Genomic DNA, 15062 nt, shown 5'->3' on the forward strand with positions numbered 1-15062 from the left:
AGTCTTTTTTGTGTATATCTGTTGTTATTTTTTGTAGTTGTTGTGGTAATTTTGTTTATTAATGTGGCCCTTTTGTGTGTTTTTGGAATCAATATTTAGTCATTCGGTGTATTTATCTGTCACTGTGTGTGTTATTGGAGTCATTTTGTGTGTGTTTTTGTCATATGTGTTTCTGAAGTCATTTTATTGTCATTGTGTGTGTTTTAGGGAAATATTTTGTATATTTGCATATTGTCATTTTATTTATTTTTCTGTCATTGTATGTTTTAGGAATCATTTGTTGTTGTTTTATGAGTTATTTTGTGCATTAGTGTTGCTCTAAATGGAAACATCTGAATTTAGAAAAAAAAGCTTTGTCTTTCATGAGGAGGTTTTCCAGACGTTTCTATATTAAGTATATTGCAAAAGATAAATGGAAACACGTTTTATTCAATTACACGTCACAGGACGTGACGTACCTGGTCACATGACCACTTGTCTCTGGTACCTGTGGACAGATATTTATTATCATTAGATTTAATAATGATTAGTGCCACATTAGACGTGAAACAACCTTTTGAGTGTTCAGGCTCCTAAACAACCTTCAATGGAAACACCTTCAAAGAACAATTACACTTTGTCAACATTTAGAAATATCTCTTTTATTTTGTGATAATCTATAATGGAAACCCAGCTTCTCTCTCTCTCTCTCTCTCTTATACATGTATAATGTATAAGTATTTGTTTAACTGCATTAATGTTCAGAATACTAGTCTATCACTATCTGTCAATGAACTCAGAGATTAAAATTAGCCTTAGGCTATGCTAACACGCATACAGTATTTACTAAATATTCATCAATATTTATTTTTAAAAATTAATAATAAGCACATATTATTCTGGTTTTTAAGCTCTGGTTTGGATCAGTTTTCTATTTGATGATAAAAATTGGTTCAAATATGTTTAATCCATTTCACAGCCTTGATGCTACAAATCCTATTTAAACGTATAATTTACCACTGAAAAAACACATTTATTTTCAACTGAATCATTTTGAGGGGCTTTTCTTTGAATTTTGACTAAAAAAAACCATCTTTAGAGCTCCTGTGGTATCCAGGTCATGAGATATCTTATAATTGAAGTAAGGGCAACGTTTTCTTTGAAGATTTCATCAGAGGATTTTATAGTTCAGCTGCAGTCGCACAAATGAAAGAAAATTACAAGCATCAGAAGTGAAGGACCGCCTTCACATTACTTATTTAATCACTATTCCTTTACTGTATTAGATCAGATCAGAGACGGGGAACCACATCTGATCTGCAGAGTTACATCATCAACATGTCAGCATTTAGAATAATGACCAATCAGAGCGTGAACACAGGAAACAACAACGGATTCTGACTGTGGTTATTTTTTATGTGGTTTCGCCTGTTCTTTAAGACTTTTGTGATGTTTTTATCATCTGATTTTGTATTTTTTAATTTAACTTGTGTTTTTGGAATATTTTTCTGTCATGTGATGTATTCCTGGAATGATTTATGATAATTTAGATGTCATTTGTTCAGAATGCCCCTCTGGCGACATCTAAAACAACACAAATCATCAGTGACTCCTAAATACAGAGCCTACAGTGCCTGTTTAACTTTGCTGTGCCTGTGAAGCTCCGCCCTATTTCCGTGTAGCACAGCGATGCTCTGTGAGAACGTGATCAGCTTTAATCATCTTCACCTGCTCAGTGTTTGATCTGTTATGTCTGGTTAACTAAGAATAACTCAGTACATGTTGTCCTTCAGTTCTTTTTATTCCAGCCTTTTGTTCGTACCTCGTAGCTACACATTCACAGTCAGCTAGCTACCTCAAGTACAACCGTTTCAGTGGGAACTTCTGGTTTACAAAATAAAAGTCCGTAGGAGCAACGTTATTAGAATGTTACATTAGAACATCTCATCAGAGCTACAGAAGATAAGATCATTTAAATTAGATTCATTTAAACTAAGTTGATCAAAACTTAATCAATAAACCTGATCAGATTCAGTAAATCATTGATCCCTCAGAGGAAACCAGGTGACATTAATGTTGTTCTCATACATCTTTATATGACAAATAATTAAAAAGAAGAAGCAGTCAAAATAATCCATATCACTACAACTTTTATCTACATTACTTACTTTATTTTTGACATACATTTTTGTTTATTTATGAGTTTTTTTTTCTAATTTGTATTTACTGTATTTTGTTTCCTCACAGGACTAAAAAATCCTATTTTCTTTAAAAATGATAAATAGTTCTAAAAAAAAACGGAATTTAAAAAATTAAAGTGGCAAAAACGGAATTTGTTGGATGTTGACAAAAGTACACAAAATGATAACAAGGACACTTAGCAACCACACAAAAAATACACAAAAAGACAACAGTAACACAAAAAATATAACAAAAATGTGCCATGTTGATAAGAAAATAAACAAAATTAGTTAAAAAACTCACACAAAAGGACTACGAAGACAAATCCCTTTGTTCTTTCCTGTATCAATGTTCAGATTAGTCATTAATCTAAATGCTAACATAAATGTTGATTATTTGGCCCTCAGATCAGAAAATTAAATTTTTGTGGGCCCCACTCTGATAGAAGTTAACCCATATCTGTTGTGCTCTGAATATTATATGAATTCCTTTGTGCACTAAGCATCCTCTCTGCTTCTGTGTCTTTTTTTAGATGTAAATGACAATGTTCCATTCTTCACTTCCTCCATTTACGAGGCGTCCGTTACCGAAGGAGCAGAATCAGGGACTCTGGTGTTCCAGGTTTCAGCCAACGACCTAGACCTGGGTCCAAATGGGAAGGTGAGAACCAAACACACACTTTGCAGTTTAGTTATCTATAACTATAGTGCTGGGACTTTAACACATTAACTGTGATTAATTATTTAAATGTAGAACAGTAACGCACTAAAAATTATGCAGTTAATCGCTTTTTTAGCAGCTAGCACCTCAATGCTAAACATGTAGCAGCTAGCATTTCAATGCTAAACATATAGCAGCTAGCACCTCAGTGCTAAACATGTAGCAGCTAGCACCTCAATGCTAAACACGTAGCAGCTAGCACCTCAGTGCTAAACATGTAGCAGCTAGACTACTTCAAACTATCCACATATATTTGAACTATTTTACACTGTTCAGTTTACACTTCTCTGGAATGTTTTGGACTAAGTCATGTTTTTTATTTTAATACAAAAATGTTTGTTTTACAAAGTTTACAAAAAAAATCCAGTTAAGCCTGAATAAATCTAGTTTATATTTACTGTAAGTTAGTGCTTTGTGAACAATGCAACCATACTATTCTTTATTCATATTACACATTATGTTAGCACTCAGTGATGGAAATAATAAACGCTATTTTGTTGTTTAAGATCATTTATTGTTTTCATTGATTCAGTCATTTACCAACATACATTTAAACTGGAAAAATGTTGCTTCTCAACCATTATTTCAGATTAATCGAGATTCATTATTACAAAGTCTGTATTTAACTAGATATGTTTGTGTCTTTCAGATCTCCTACTCCCTGCTGGAGGATCGTAGTGGTGATCATCAGTATTTCCGTATCGATCCAGATCATGGGTTCATCTTCACACAGGCTGTGTTTGACCGTGAGACTAAAAGCTCGTACCTGTTAGAGGTTCAGTCTGTGGACGAATGGGAGTCGGCTCGGCCTGGGAAGCATGGACAGCCCAACTCTGGTAAGACGCTCTGCTGTTAAACATGAATGTACGGTCATTACATGTCATTTCATCAAATGGTGAAATAACCCAAAATTGGGGTCCAAAATAAAAATGAATTAGTTGCATAAAGAGAAAATTTATTTCCCAATAAAGAGTAACTTTTACCTTTTACACTATAAATTAAAACAGATCAGATTGTTTCTTACATTCCCACATGCAGTTATGGACCAATGAAAATAGTAAAAAAGAAACACAAATATATATATATGTTTAAAAAAAGTCTCAAAGAGGCTCTAGACATCCTCTCATAGAATATCCATGTTACATTACAGCCAGTAATCTTGGTTGTATTACCTTTGAAACGATATATCACACGACTATGTTCCAATAAATTTGGAAATGACCTGAAAAGGTGGGTGGCCCCCCCGGGCCCCATTTTAAAAAAAGGACTCAGAGCGTTTCATCATATTCATTCATAGAGTATTCATACCAAACTGTATTACGATCTAACGAGAACTAACGGAGTGGTCATTTGAAAAATGGGGCCCCCTGGCACCCCCTTGACACATACGGGTTAATGGGCCCTATTTATAAATTGGTATGTGCCAATGATTCAGTACCGCCAACTGTTGTAATATTTGACTCGCAAATAAATGAGAAATCAACTTTCGTCTTTTTTTTCTTTTCTTTTGGGGCCCCCCTGGGCCCTAAATCGAAAATCGAGATCCTAGTGTTGACGCATACACATCCATAGATTATATTTACCAATTACAGCCCAATCCGTTCATGAATAACAGAGGAGTAGTGATTTTAACTCGTGTAAACAACAAAATGAGTGCGTTTTGAGTCCGGTAGCTCGGTGTCACGGTCTGAGTTTACCTCTGTACAAAGATTATAACTCTAACCCTAGCATAATTTAATAAACAAATAAAACACGTGTTCGTTCATTTTGAAATAAACAAAAATGAATTAATTTTTTTTAGAAAAAAATAATTTTCTGGGAGTGCGCATGTGTGCGCATGGGCATATATGCACATATACAATCTCAGTACGATGTGAACTCCGACCATGACACCGGCCTAAAGGCCCACACATGTTCCAGACCCAAAAATGTTCCAGACCCAAACATGTTCCAGACCCAAACATGTTCCAGACCCAAACATGTTCCAGACCCAAACATGTTCCAGACCCAAACACACACTGACTATTTAGAGGAGCTGACATGTCCACCAGATATGATGTATAGCAGATCTATTTCTATATTCTGACAGAGTAGGTGGAGCTTATTACTGTACCATATTTACCTTTCCTATGTGATGGAGTTCCTGATGTATTGGAAGATGAACATGGAAGAACAATAAGGACACACCCTCCTCACTATATTGTCCATATCTCATAAAGTATTCATCAGATCAAACTAAACATTTACAGTTTAAATATTAAATAATCAGGGAACAATTAGTAGAAATGTCAGATTTTTTTAGACCAAAGTGTGTGGAATGACATTTAATAAACCCATAGTGTGTTAGTTTTAACAGTGGTTCACAGGTTCAGGGGTACAAAACTTTATTGGATTCACTGCAGAATAAAAAAAAAAAAACTTAATTTTTCACAGTAAATATTATTTTAGTTTTTTCTGTGTTAAAATGTTTTTCTGTTTTTATTGGAAACATGTTTTGGGTTTTTCTGAATTAAAGAAAAAAAAGAACTAAAAAATATTTCCTATAAAAACAGAAAAACAGGGTAATTTTGTTTTGGTTTTTTATTTTTATTTATTTTTTTTTTATTTTTATTTTTTTTGTTTTGGTTTTTTAAACTTATTTTTATCTCAACAATTCATAAAAACACAAACTTGTTCTTTTCTTCAGTGAATGTAAAGAGCTTCTGTACAGTGGATAATGTTTTGTTTAAGCTTCTGCATTTATATAAATATGTTGAAACATTGAAACATTCAGATTTCAAAAGTTATGTTTAGAAAAAAAAAAAAACAAGTAGAAGAAGATCTGAGTCTGTAATTACTTGTGCGCTGAAGTGGAAAAAAAACAACCTAATTTTAACTAAAAATTCAAAAAGCATGAAAAAGTGCCGCGGACCATCGTTCATTCCTAACCACTCATGCATGTGGACTTCTCCTGACATATTTATGCCAAACCCAGTTTGCCCATTACACTGGAATAATGAGTCATCACGACACAGCACTTATAAAAGCTGCACCGTCTGATTGCTGCGTCGTCTCCTTCTGCACAATCAGAGGATCAGTGTTAAATATAGTGTATAGTGATCCTAAAGCTTGATTAGGATAATGTCTCGTTGGACGTACTCACTACTTGTGAGTTAAAGCTCTTTAGGGCACGTGTTAAAGTGGCTCTCCCACGCTCAGAGTTTGTTTAGTGTCTCATGATTGTTGTTTCATAAGCTTAGAAGTGGAGAAAAGTGTTTAATGTTGCTGGTCGTGTTGTGTTCAAGACCACACTATCCGAGACCAGAATGCACCGAGACCAAGACAAGACCAAGACTTCCTGGAGCCGAGACCGAGTCAAGACCAAGACCATAAACATTTTTTTTAAATTTAAAAAATATATATAAATGAATAAAATTATGACAAGGTTCAACAGTTAAATACAATTCTCTCTTTATTTTAGTTTATTTTAAATACATTTGACGGAGAAAAAAGGTGCCTGCAAAAAAAAAAAAAATGAACTAAAATATTAAAACTACTACTGCTGCTGATAAATTCACAATTATTCTCCACATTTGAAAACAATATTTTTATGTCAGCTGAATGTACAGCAAGTGTTTAAAAGTATTTCTGCCAAGAAATAACATGTCTGGTCACCTACACACCACAGAGTGTTTCCTCTTTGTTGTGCTTTGTTGTGTGTGTGTGTGTGTGTGTGTCACACACGTCACTCAGTCACATTAAGGAAGGTTGTGGTCATTATACAGGGTGGATTAAAGAATGAATAAAGGATTGTTTTATCCCGTTCTTCTTCTTGTTATTATCACATTATAAAAAACATTAAAAATAGCAGGAATTAGTGCTGGATTCCAACAGTCTACATCTGTAGATCATAATGATGGAATGAATGAGTGATAACACACATTTTAAAGAATCTCATTTTGTAAATAAGTGGACTATAACAGTATTTAGTGCCTCCTAAAAATTATTATTTCTCTCGTTTTTAATAATTTTTTTGTCATCTCCCTCCTGCTGTGGGACCAACACTGACCTTTGTATTTTTAGTTCATGTTATAGTATGTAGTGTGATTATAATCAACATCATATTTATCATTTTGTGTTGTTTGTGTGATTTTGTGTATTTTGTTGTCATTTGTCTTTTATCTTTTTATTATCCAGTATATGTTTCTCTTATTTTGTGTGTTTTTGTTGTCGTTTTTGTGTGTTGTTGGTACAATTTCAATTATTCTCTCTCTGTGTGTATTTTTTTGATGTTGTTTGGTTGTTTCTCATGTTGTTTTGTATGTTTATCTGTTATTTTTGTGTATTTTGTAGTAATGTTGTGTATTTTTCTCTCTTAATGTGTGCTTTGGTGTCATTTCGTGTATTTTGTTGTTGTTTGTCTTTTATTTTTTTTATTATCCAGTATATTTTTCTCTTATTTTCTGTGTTTTTGTTGTTGTTTTGTGAGGTGCTGGTAATATTCAGTATGATTCTATTTTTTAAACCCATATTTTTTATGATTTTATTGGTTAATTTTCCTCTCTCTCTGTCTAAAGTACCCCCTGGAGTGCCATTGCGTACCCCCATTTAAGTATGATTAGGATGATGAGCGTTCCCACTGAAGTATACTTCCAAGTTTCCCAAGATGCATTTGGAACCTACAACATTAAAAAACCTGAAGCACACTGAGGCTAAATATCTATGTTGATTCTCTGCCTTTACTCAATCTAAATTAAAGGTAAAATTAATTTAGTTGTAAAGCAATATAAAAACATCTATCATGCGACATAATTATCTATGTATATTGCTATGTTTTGTGATGCGGCGAAAATGGCCCAAAACTGCAATTTTTACAGAAACAACCTGACTGAAACATCTAAATGAGTATGTAGTGCATTCACATTAGATTGTATGAAAAGATTGAGTATTATTATTAAATTAAAATGTACCCTTTGTTGACAATGACAGAGGTCAAATGTTTTCTGTAAGTCTTCACACGGTTTTCACACACAGTAGCTGGTATGTTGGTCCATTCCTCCATACAGATCTCCTCTAGAGCAGTGATGTTTTAGGCAACACGGACTGTCAACTCCCTCCAAAGATTTTCTCTGGGGTTGAGATCTGGAGACTGGCTAGGCCACTCCAGGAACTTAAAATGCTTCTTACGAAGCCACTCCTTTGTTGCCCGGGCGATGTGGTTGTGATCATTGTCGTGCTGAAAGACCACGTTTCATCTTCAATGCCCTAGCTGATGGAAGGAGGTTTTCACTCAAAATCTCACGATACATGGCCCCATTCATTCTTTCCCCTTTGCAGAGAAACAGCCCCAAACCATGATGTTACCACCCCCATGCTTTACAGTAGTTATGGTGTTCTTTCTCCTCCAAACACGACAAGTTGAGTTTTTACCAAAAAGTTCTATTTTGGTTTCATCTGACCATTTGACCTTCACCCAATCCTCTTCTGGATCATCTAAATGTTCTCCAGCAAACTTCAGACGGGCCTGGACATGTAGTGGCTTAAGCAGGAGGACACGTCTGGTACTGCAGGGTTTGAGTCCCTGATGGCGTAGTGTGTTACTGATGGTAGTCTTTGTTACTTTGGTCCCAGCTCTCTGCAGATCATTCACTAGGTCCCCCCGTGTGGTTCTGGGATTTTTGCTCACCGTTCTTGTGATCATTTTGACCCCACGGGGTGAGATCTTGGAGCCCCAGATGGAGGGAGATTATCAGTGTCTTGTATGTCTTCCATTTTCTAATAATTGCTCCCACAGTTGATTTCTTCACACCAAGCTGTTTACCTATTGCAGATTCAGTGTTTCCAGCCTGGTGCAGGTCTACTATTTAGTTTCTGGTGTCCTTTGACAGCTCTTTGGTCTTGGCCATAGTGGAGTTTGGAGTGTGACTGTTTGAGGTTGTGGACAGGTGTGTTTTATACTGATAACCAGTTCAAACAGGTTCCATTAATACAGGTAACGAGTGGAGGACAGAGGAGCCTCTTAAAGAAGAAGTTACAGGTCTGTGAGAGACACAAATCTGGCTTGTTTGTAGATGACCAACTACTTATTTTACTGAGGAATTTACCAATTAATTCATTAAAAATCCTACTATGTGATTTTCTGGATTTTTTTTTCTCATTTTGTCTCTCATAGTTGAGGTTTATCTATGATGAAAATTACAGACATCTCTGATCTTTTTAAGTAGGAGAACTTAAACAATTGGTGGATGAATAAATGGTTTTTTTGCCCCACTGTATATACAGTAGTTACATCTGACCTAAAGCAGAATAAAATATAGGAATAAATTATCTGACATAAACAGCAGAAAAGACACACTCTCCTCTTTTCATCTCATCAACACGTTGTTTGTGCACTCACACCTTCTGAGTGTCGACGGATTTCACAGACAACAGGCAGCAGCGTAGTGTTGTCACAGAATTAACCTCCATACGACAATGATCTCACAGACTGTCGCTGAAGGGGGTTTTGGGGGCGGAGCTTCTGACCCCTGCATCTGTCTGGAGGTGTGACTGTATCATCGTTAGCAAACTATTGCTGCTTCATCTGCCTCTCCACATTACAGCGTCAGCCCTTTCTCCTCCTGTTCACATCTCCAAACATGTGCTACCACCTCAGCATCCACACCACACTCAAGGCCCGGGGGCAGGGGTGGACTGGCCATCTGGCATACCAGGCTTCGTCCCAGTGGGCCGTCAACCCAACGTGGGCCAGTCAGGTCGCTGCGGTTTTTTTTTTGGTTTTTTTTGACAAGCGAGTGGAGGCAGACATGGCAACAGGTGGCCAAAAAAAACCAGTCAAGAGTGGCCAAAAAATGTACAAATAAAGAGGAACCAGGTGGTATGTAATGCTAAAGGGTAGCTTTAATGGGTAAAATGTGGCAAACAATAGTAAAAAAGGTTAAAATGTGGCAAACAATAATGAGAAGGGTAAAAATGTGACATATAATAGTGAAAAAGGGAAACCATGTAGCAAACAATTATGAAGAAGGGCAAAATGTGAAACAAAAAGATGCAAAATGTAGGGTAAAAAGGAAACAAACGTTATTTGTTTATGCAAAAGTTTGCCTATTTGGATGAAAATTGACCAAGAAAAAAACAAGGACAAAACTTGTGTAAAAGTGTCAAAAGAACTTGAGAAAAAAAAGGGGTATTTATTGTCAAAAATTAGCTGAAGTCTGAAAAAAGTGTCAAAACCTTTTGAAAAGGGGCAAAATGGGACAAAGGAAATGGATAAAAAGGGGTTAAAAAGTTTCACCCTTTTAAGGTTTTCTGGGGGAATAATAATTAAAATTAAGACAAAAATCCACATGATGAGTATTAATAACATCTTCTGTGTATGGTGGGCGGGGTTTGTACGGGGTGGGTGTATTTTAAACTATGTAAAAGCACTTTGAGCTACATTGTCTTTGTATGAAAAGTGCTTTTTATGAATAAACATTGATTGATTGATTTATCTGGCCCTTTAGAGCAGACATGGGCAACTTGTGGCCTGGGGGCCAAATCATGCGGCCCCCAAAGTAAACATACAAAATGACAGAATCATGCAAAAAAAAAAAAAAATAGCAAGAATACATTAAAAAATATACAGTAAAAGACAAGAAAAACACAAAAAATGACAGTACTAACAAACAAGCAAAACAACAGGAATACACAATATGACTTAAAAAACATACGTTTTACAGGAGAAATACACAAAATGCCTCATAACAAGCAAGACAACAACAAACACTGAAAAACACACAAAATGACTGTTAATTAATGCTTAGATTGGTCATTAATGCTGACGTGATCATGTGACCCTTCCATCAAATGAACAATAATTCAGTTGTAGATATCTCAGCACCTCCAACTACACATGGATACAAATTTATTACATTTCCACACTTATATCACATGACGTCAGTCATTTTTTTAAATTCTCAAATTGCTGAAAAACTGTTAATTTCACATTGTTTGTCTTTAAATTAGACATTAACGTTTTATTTTTTATTGCATATTTTATTATAATTTCTCATGCTCACTCATGTGGTTCTCTGGTATTCACTAATGACTTATTAGACACATTTATTACAGACTTTACATTATTTAACACTTTATAAACAGTTGATATTTCTGGAGCTTGTGATTGGATGATTTTTCATGGTGACTTACGTGTTTCCTTCTGCTGTGGTAGACGTTATAATATCAGTTATTAATCTAACAGAACGTGTAACTGTGTCACATCCTGATGGTCTTTATGAAGATAAACTCTATGTTATATTTTACAAGGTATTTACACCAGTTCTTTGTTTTTTGCGCAGGAACGCCTTCTTACATTCATCCATCACAAATTTAATCAAATGAAATCTAATCTAATCTAATCTGATCTGATCTGATCTGATCTGATCTGATCTAATCTCATGAGAGTTGCTCTCCGGCCGTTTCAGGTGATAATTCTCGTGAGGCTAGTGACAGCGTTCAGTTTATAGAGGCAGAGGAATGTTTTTATTCATTAATCTTTTGTTTACCTTTACATTATAATACAGGATATATACAGGATAATACTAATATGGGAGGATGGGGAGAAAGAGGGGTAAAATATGGGAGTTCACCGGAGACTTGACAGATATGCTTTATATGTAATTTATACCTGAAAGTGCAAACTAGGGCACAATGATGTTAAAATGAAAATCTGCAGCCCATTTGAGATCAAACTGGTCCGTATTTGGCCCCTTAATTAAAATGAGTTTGATGCCCCTGATCTCCACCTTGTCGCCCCCAGTGCTTCGTCCTTTATCTGAGCCATGAACTACGCTCCCACTTCCTCCACCCGTGCTTTAGATAATGGAGAGAAGCTGAAGCACAAATGACACTCATGTTCCCAGTGATGTCAAAGGAAGCCTGTGTGTTACGGTCTCTGCTTTGTTCAGCCTGAGTTTGGAAGCTGGAGTGAAAAGGAACTCATTTTCATGTTAAATTTAAACTCTAAAAGCAGAAAGATAGATATATGGATGAAAGAGTGACAGGTTAAGAGGTAAACAACTGGAAAAAGGTTGTTTTTCTGTTGTTTTCCAGCATTGCAGTGTGTGTTCCATCCAAAGAGACGGACAGATGTTTGTATTATTGTTGACAGAATAAGAACAACATCACGTCTTTAATGGCCTTCCTCTTCCTCTTCCTCTTCCTCTTTTCATCTCCACCCCCTCGTTTCCTACCCTCAGACACGGCGTATGTTCGCGTGTTCATCAGCGACGTGAATGACAACAAGCCCATGTTTGCTCAGGAGTCGTATGAAGTTGACGTTGACGAGGACGCAGACATCGGCTTCGCCATCGTCACCGTCAGCGCCAACGACGGCGATGAAGGTGAGTGCGAGGAGGAGCGGAGTCATCGTCAATTACTCTCAGCTGCTTCGCTTCTGTTAATGTTTTCTGTGCTTTGCTTTTGTTTACATCTTTCAAACATCACATAGAGTAAAAGTAGACAGAATACAGAACATATTGTTTATAATCAACCTGCGTGGCTAAGCCCAGTAAATTATATCTGACAACGCAACGCAACGCAGCACAAGGTAGTTCATTTTCACATCTTTGCTCCTTTTAGTATTTTTACCTGTTTAATGTTTCCTAAAGAAGTCGTTTCATTCTTTTTACTTAGAGTTCATAAGAAATTCTACCAAATGTTCCCCAATAATTTAAATTAGTGCTTCTCAAACTTTTGAATCCAAGCTTATGTTCGACTACTACATTTCACTCAGAATTCTATTTAAAAACATCTATAGATCAATAATGATGGAATATGTTAACACACATTTTAAAGAATCTAACTTTGTAAATAAGTGAATGAAACAGTATTTAATGTCTCCTGAATAGATTTATTTCTATAGTTTTTATCATTTACAGTCATCTCCCTCCTGATGTGGAACCAACACTGACCATTGTATTATCAGTTCATGTTCTAATCAACATCATTATCAATTTGTGTGTTTTTGTGTATTTTCTTCTTGTTTTTATTATTCAGTATATTTTTCTCTTATTTTGTGTGTTTTTGTTGTGGTTTTTGTGTGTTGTTGGTATCATTTATATCATTCTCTTTCAGTGTGTGTGTTTTTGGTGTCGTTTGGTTGTTTCTTATGTCACTTTGGATGTATCTCTGTTATTTTTGTGTATTTTGTCGTGATCTCGTGTATTTTTTCCTAATTAGTGTGTTTTTGGTAACATTTGTATTTTATGTTGTTTGTCTATTCTTTTTATCATTCGGTATATTTATCTCTTGTTTTGTGTGTATTTGTTGTCTTTTTCTGAGTTGCTGGTAATATTCAGTGTGATTGTCAATTTTAATGAAAAATAAACAATATAAAATGTGTTGAAGCAATGTGCTCAAAATATGGCCACAGAAATTGGTTAAAAGTTGCAAATTTAGAATGATCAAAAAAAGAAGAGAAAAAGTAGTAAAAAGGGTTCAAAGTGTCAATATTTCAAAAATGTGTTTAAACTGGCAAATAATGGGCATGACAAATCATGAATGTGGTTAAATTTGCAAAAATAACAATAAAATCTGGTGAAAAGAGGTTAAAAGTGACAATAATGGGTAAACATATGTGACATTAAGTGGAAAAGTGGTGGAAATGGTTTATAAGTGCTGAACATGTATTGAAAGTGAAAAAAATGCAGAAAAGTCATTGAAATGTGATGGAAAAGTGTCAGTAATAGGAGTTATGTAGCAAAAATACATTATAAGGAGCAATAATATGGCAAGAAAAACTGATAAAAATAGGTTAAAATATGGTGAGTTTGGTTTAGTTGCAGAAAAAGAATAAAATAAGCAAAAATAGACTTAAATTGTAAAAAAAGAAAATTGTCTAGGTTTCTTGAAAGCATATGGCGACCCCCTCTCAGTGTCTCGCGACCCCAAATTGGGTCCTCCTGACCACAAGGTTGAGAACCTCTGAAAGGCTAATTCCTTTTTAACGACCTCTGGATGTTTGTTCATGTTCAGCCAGTGTTGGAAATCAGACACACTTCTATAAACATCTGTAACCCAGTGATTTTATACCGACTTCCTGCCACAGTCACCATGAAAAGCTTTAAATTCTTGGGTTGCAACAAAAAATAAAGGGTTTATCTGTGCATATAAAGGCATGGTGTGTTCCATCTAACGAATAGAGCTTGAACATGAAGGTGAACTAAAGTGTGCGCTTGATTAATTCCATCTGCCTTTGATAACTGGAGGTCTGGATGACGGCTCCCACAGGCTACAGACGCCACTTTGGATTGAGGACGAGCTAAATTAAACACTATGCATTACAAGCTCATTATGAGCCTGTTTCTATTCACCTGCACTTTTAACTTGGACGCTCATCCAACGAGCCTGAAATCCCCTGAATGTGAGACTCAATGCAGGAATAATGTGGCCTGTGAGCACAAACCTGTCAGAATGCTGGAAGCAGTCAATAATGAGTCTATTGTCACTTTCTACACTTGTACTCCTCTCTATACTATATTAATCACAAATCCAAAGCCAGACTCAGTCTTTTTATTCCAAACAGACACTTATATGGCTATTACATGTCTTACCAATGAGCTGTACAAAGCAAAGGACAAGGGTCGATCTACTATAGGCATTTTTAGACATATCAAAAGCTTTTGACACTGTAAATCATAACATTTTCCTCAAAACTGTGAATACTTGATACTGGATAAGCAGGATATGTTGTGGTTCTCCAGTTATTTGGAACACAGGTTACAGTTTGTTTCATACAAAGGAGTAACTTCTCTTCTTTTTGGATCAAAATGTGGCGTACCCCAGGGATCTGCAACAGAATGCATTCAACAGAAAAACATTTAAAATCATCACTTAAATCATTTAAAATCATCAACAAACACATGACATCATCAACTTGACCATAAATCTCTCTCAATCATACGCAGTAGAGAAAAAAAGTTTATTTAACTTTGATTTAAAAATGTTCACGTGATGCTGACTTCAGCTCTGCTGCAGTTTGTTCCACTTCTTTGCAGCATAACAACTAAAAGCAGCATCACCATGGTTACTGTGAGCTCTGGGCTCCACTATCTGACCTGTGTCCATAGATCTCAGAGACCTGCTGGGTTCATACCTGACTAACATCTCACTGATGTATTCTGGACCAAACCCATTCACACATTTATAACCAGCAGCAGAAA

At 35.6% G+C, this 15062-nt stretch overlaps 1 protein-coding gene across 1 annotated transcript in view; it reads left to right on the forward strand.

The window, feature by feature from the left end:
* Positions 1-15062, forward strand: part of LOC114459565 (neural-cadherin-like) — a 494937-nt gene that overhangs the window by 270148 nt on the left and 209727 nt on the right. The window contains exons 14-16 of the mRNA XM_028441778.1: positions 2693-2820; positions 3530-3716; positions 12099-12242. Of these exons, the coding sequence (XP_028297579.1) occupies positions 2693-2820; positions 3530-3716; positions 12099-12242 (459 nt within the window). The remainder of the gene's footprint in view (positions 1-2692; positions 2821-3529; positions 3717-12098; positions 12243-15062) is intronic.

The sequence above is a fragment of the Gouania willdenowi genome, chromosome 3, assembly GCF_900634775.1.
Source record: "Gouania willdenowi chromosome 3, fGouWil2.1, whole genome shotgun sequence".
Classification (NCBI taxonomy): domain Eukaryota; kingdom Metazoa; phylum Chordata; class Actinopteri; order Blenniiformes; family Gobiesocidae; genus Gouania; species Gouania willdenowi.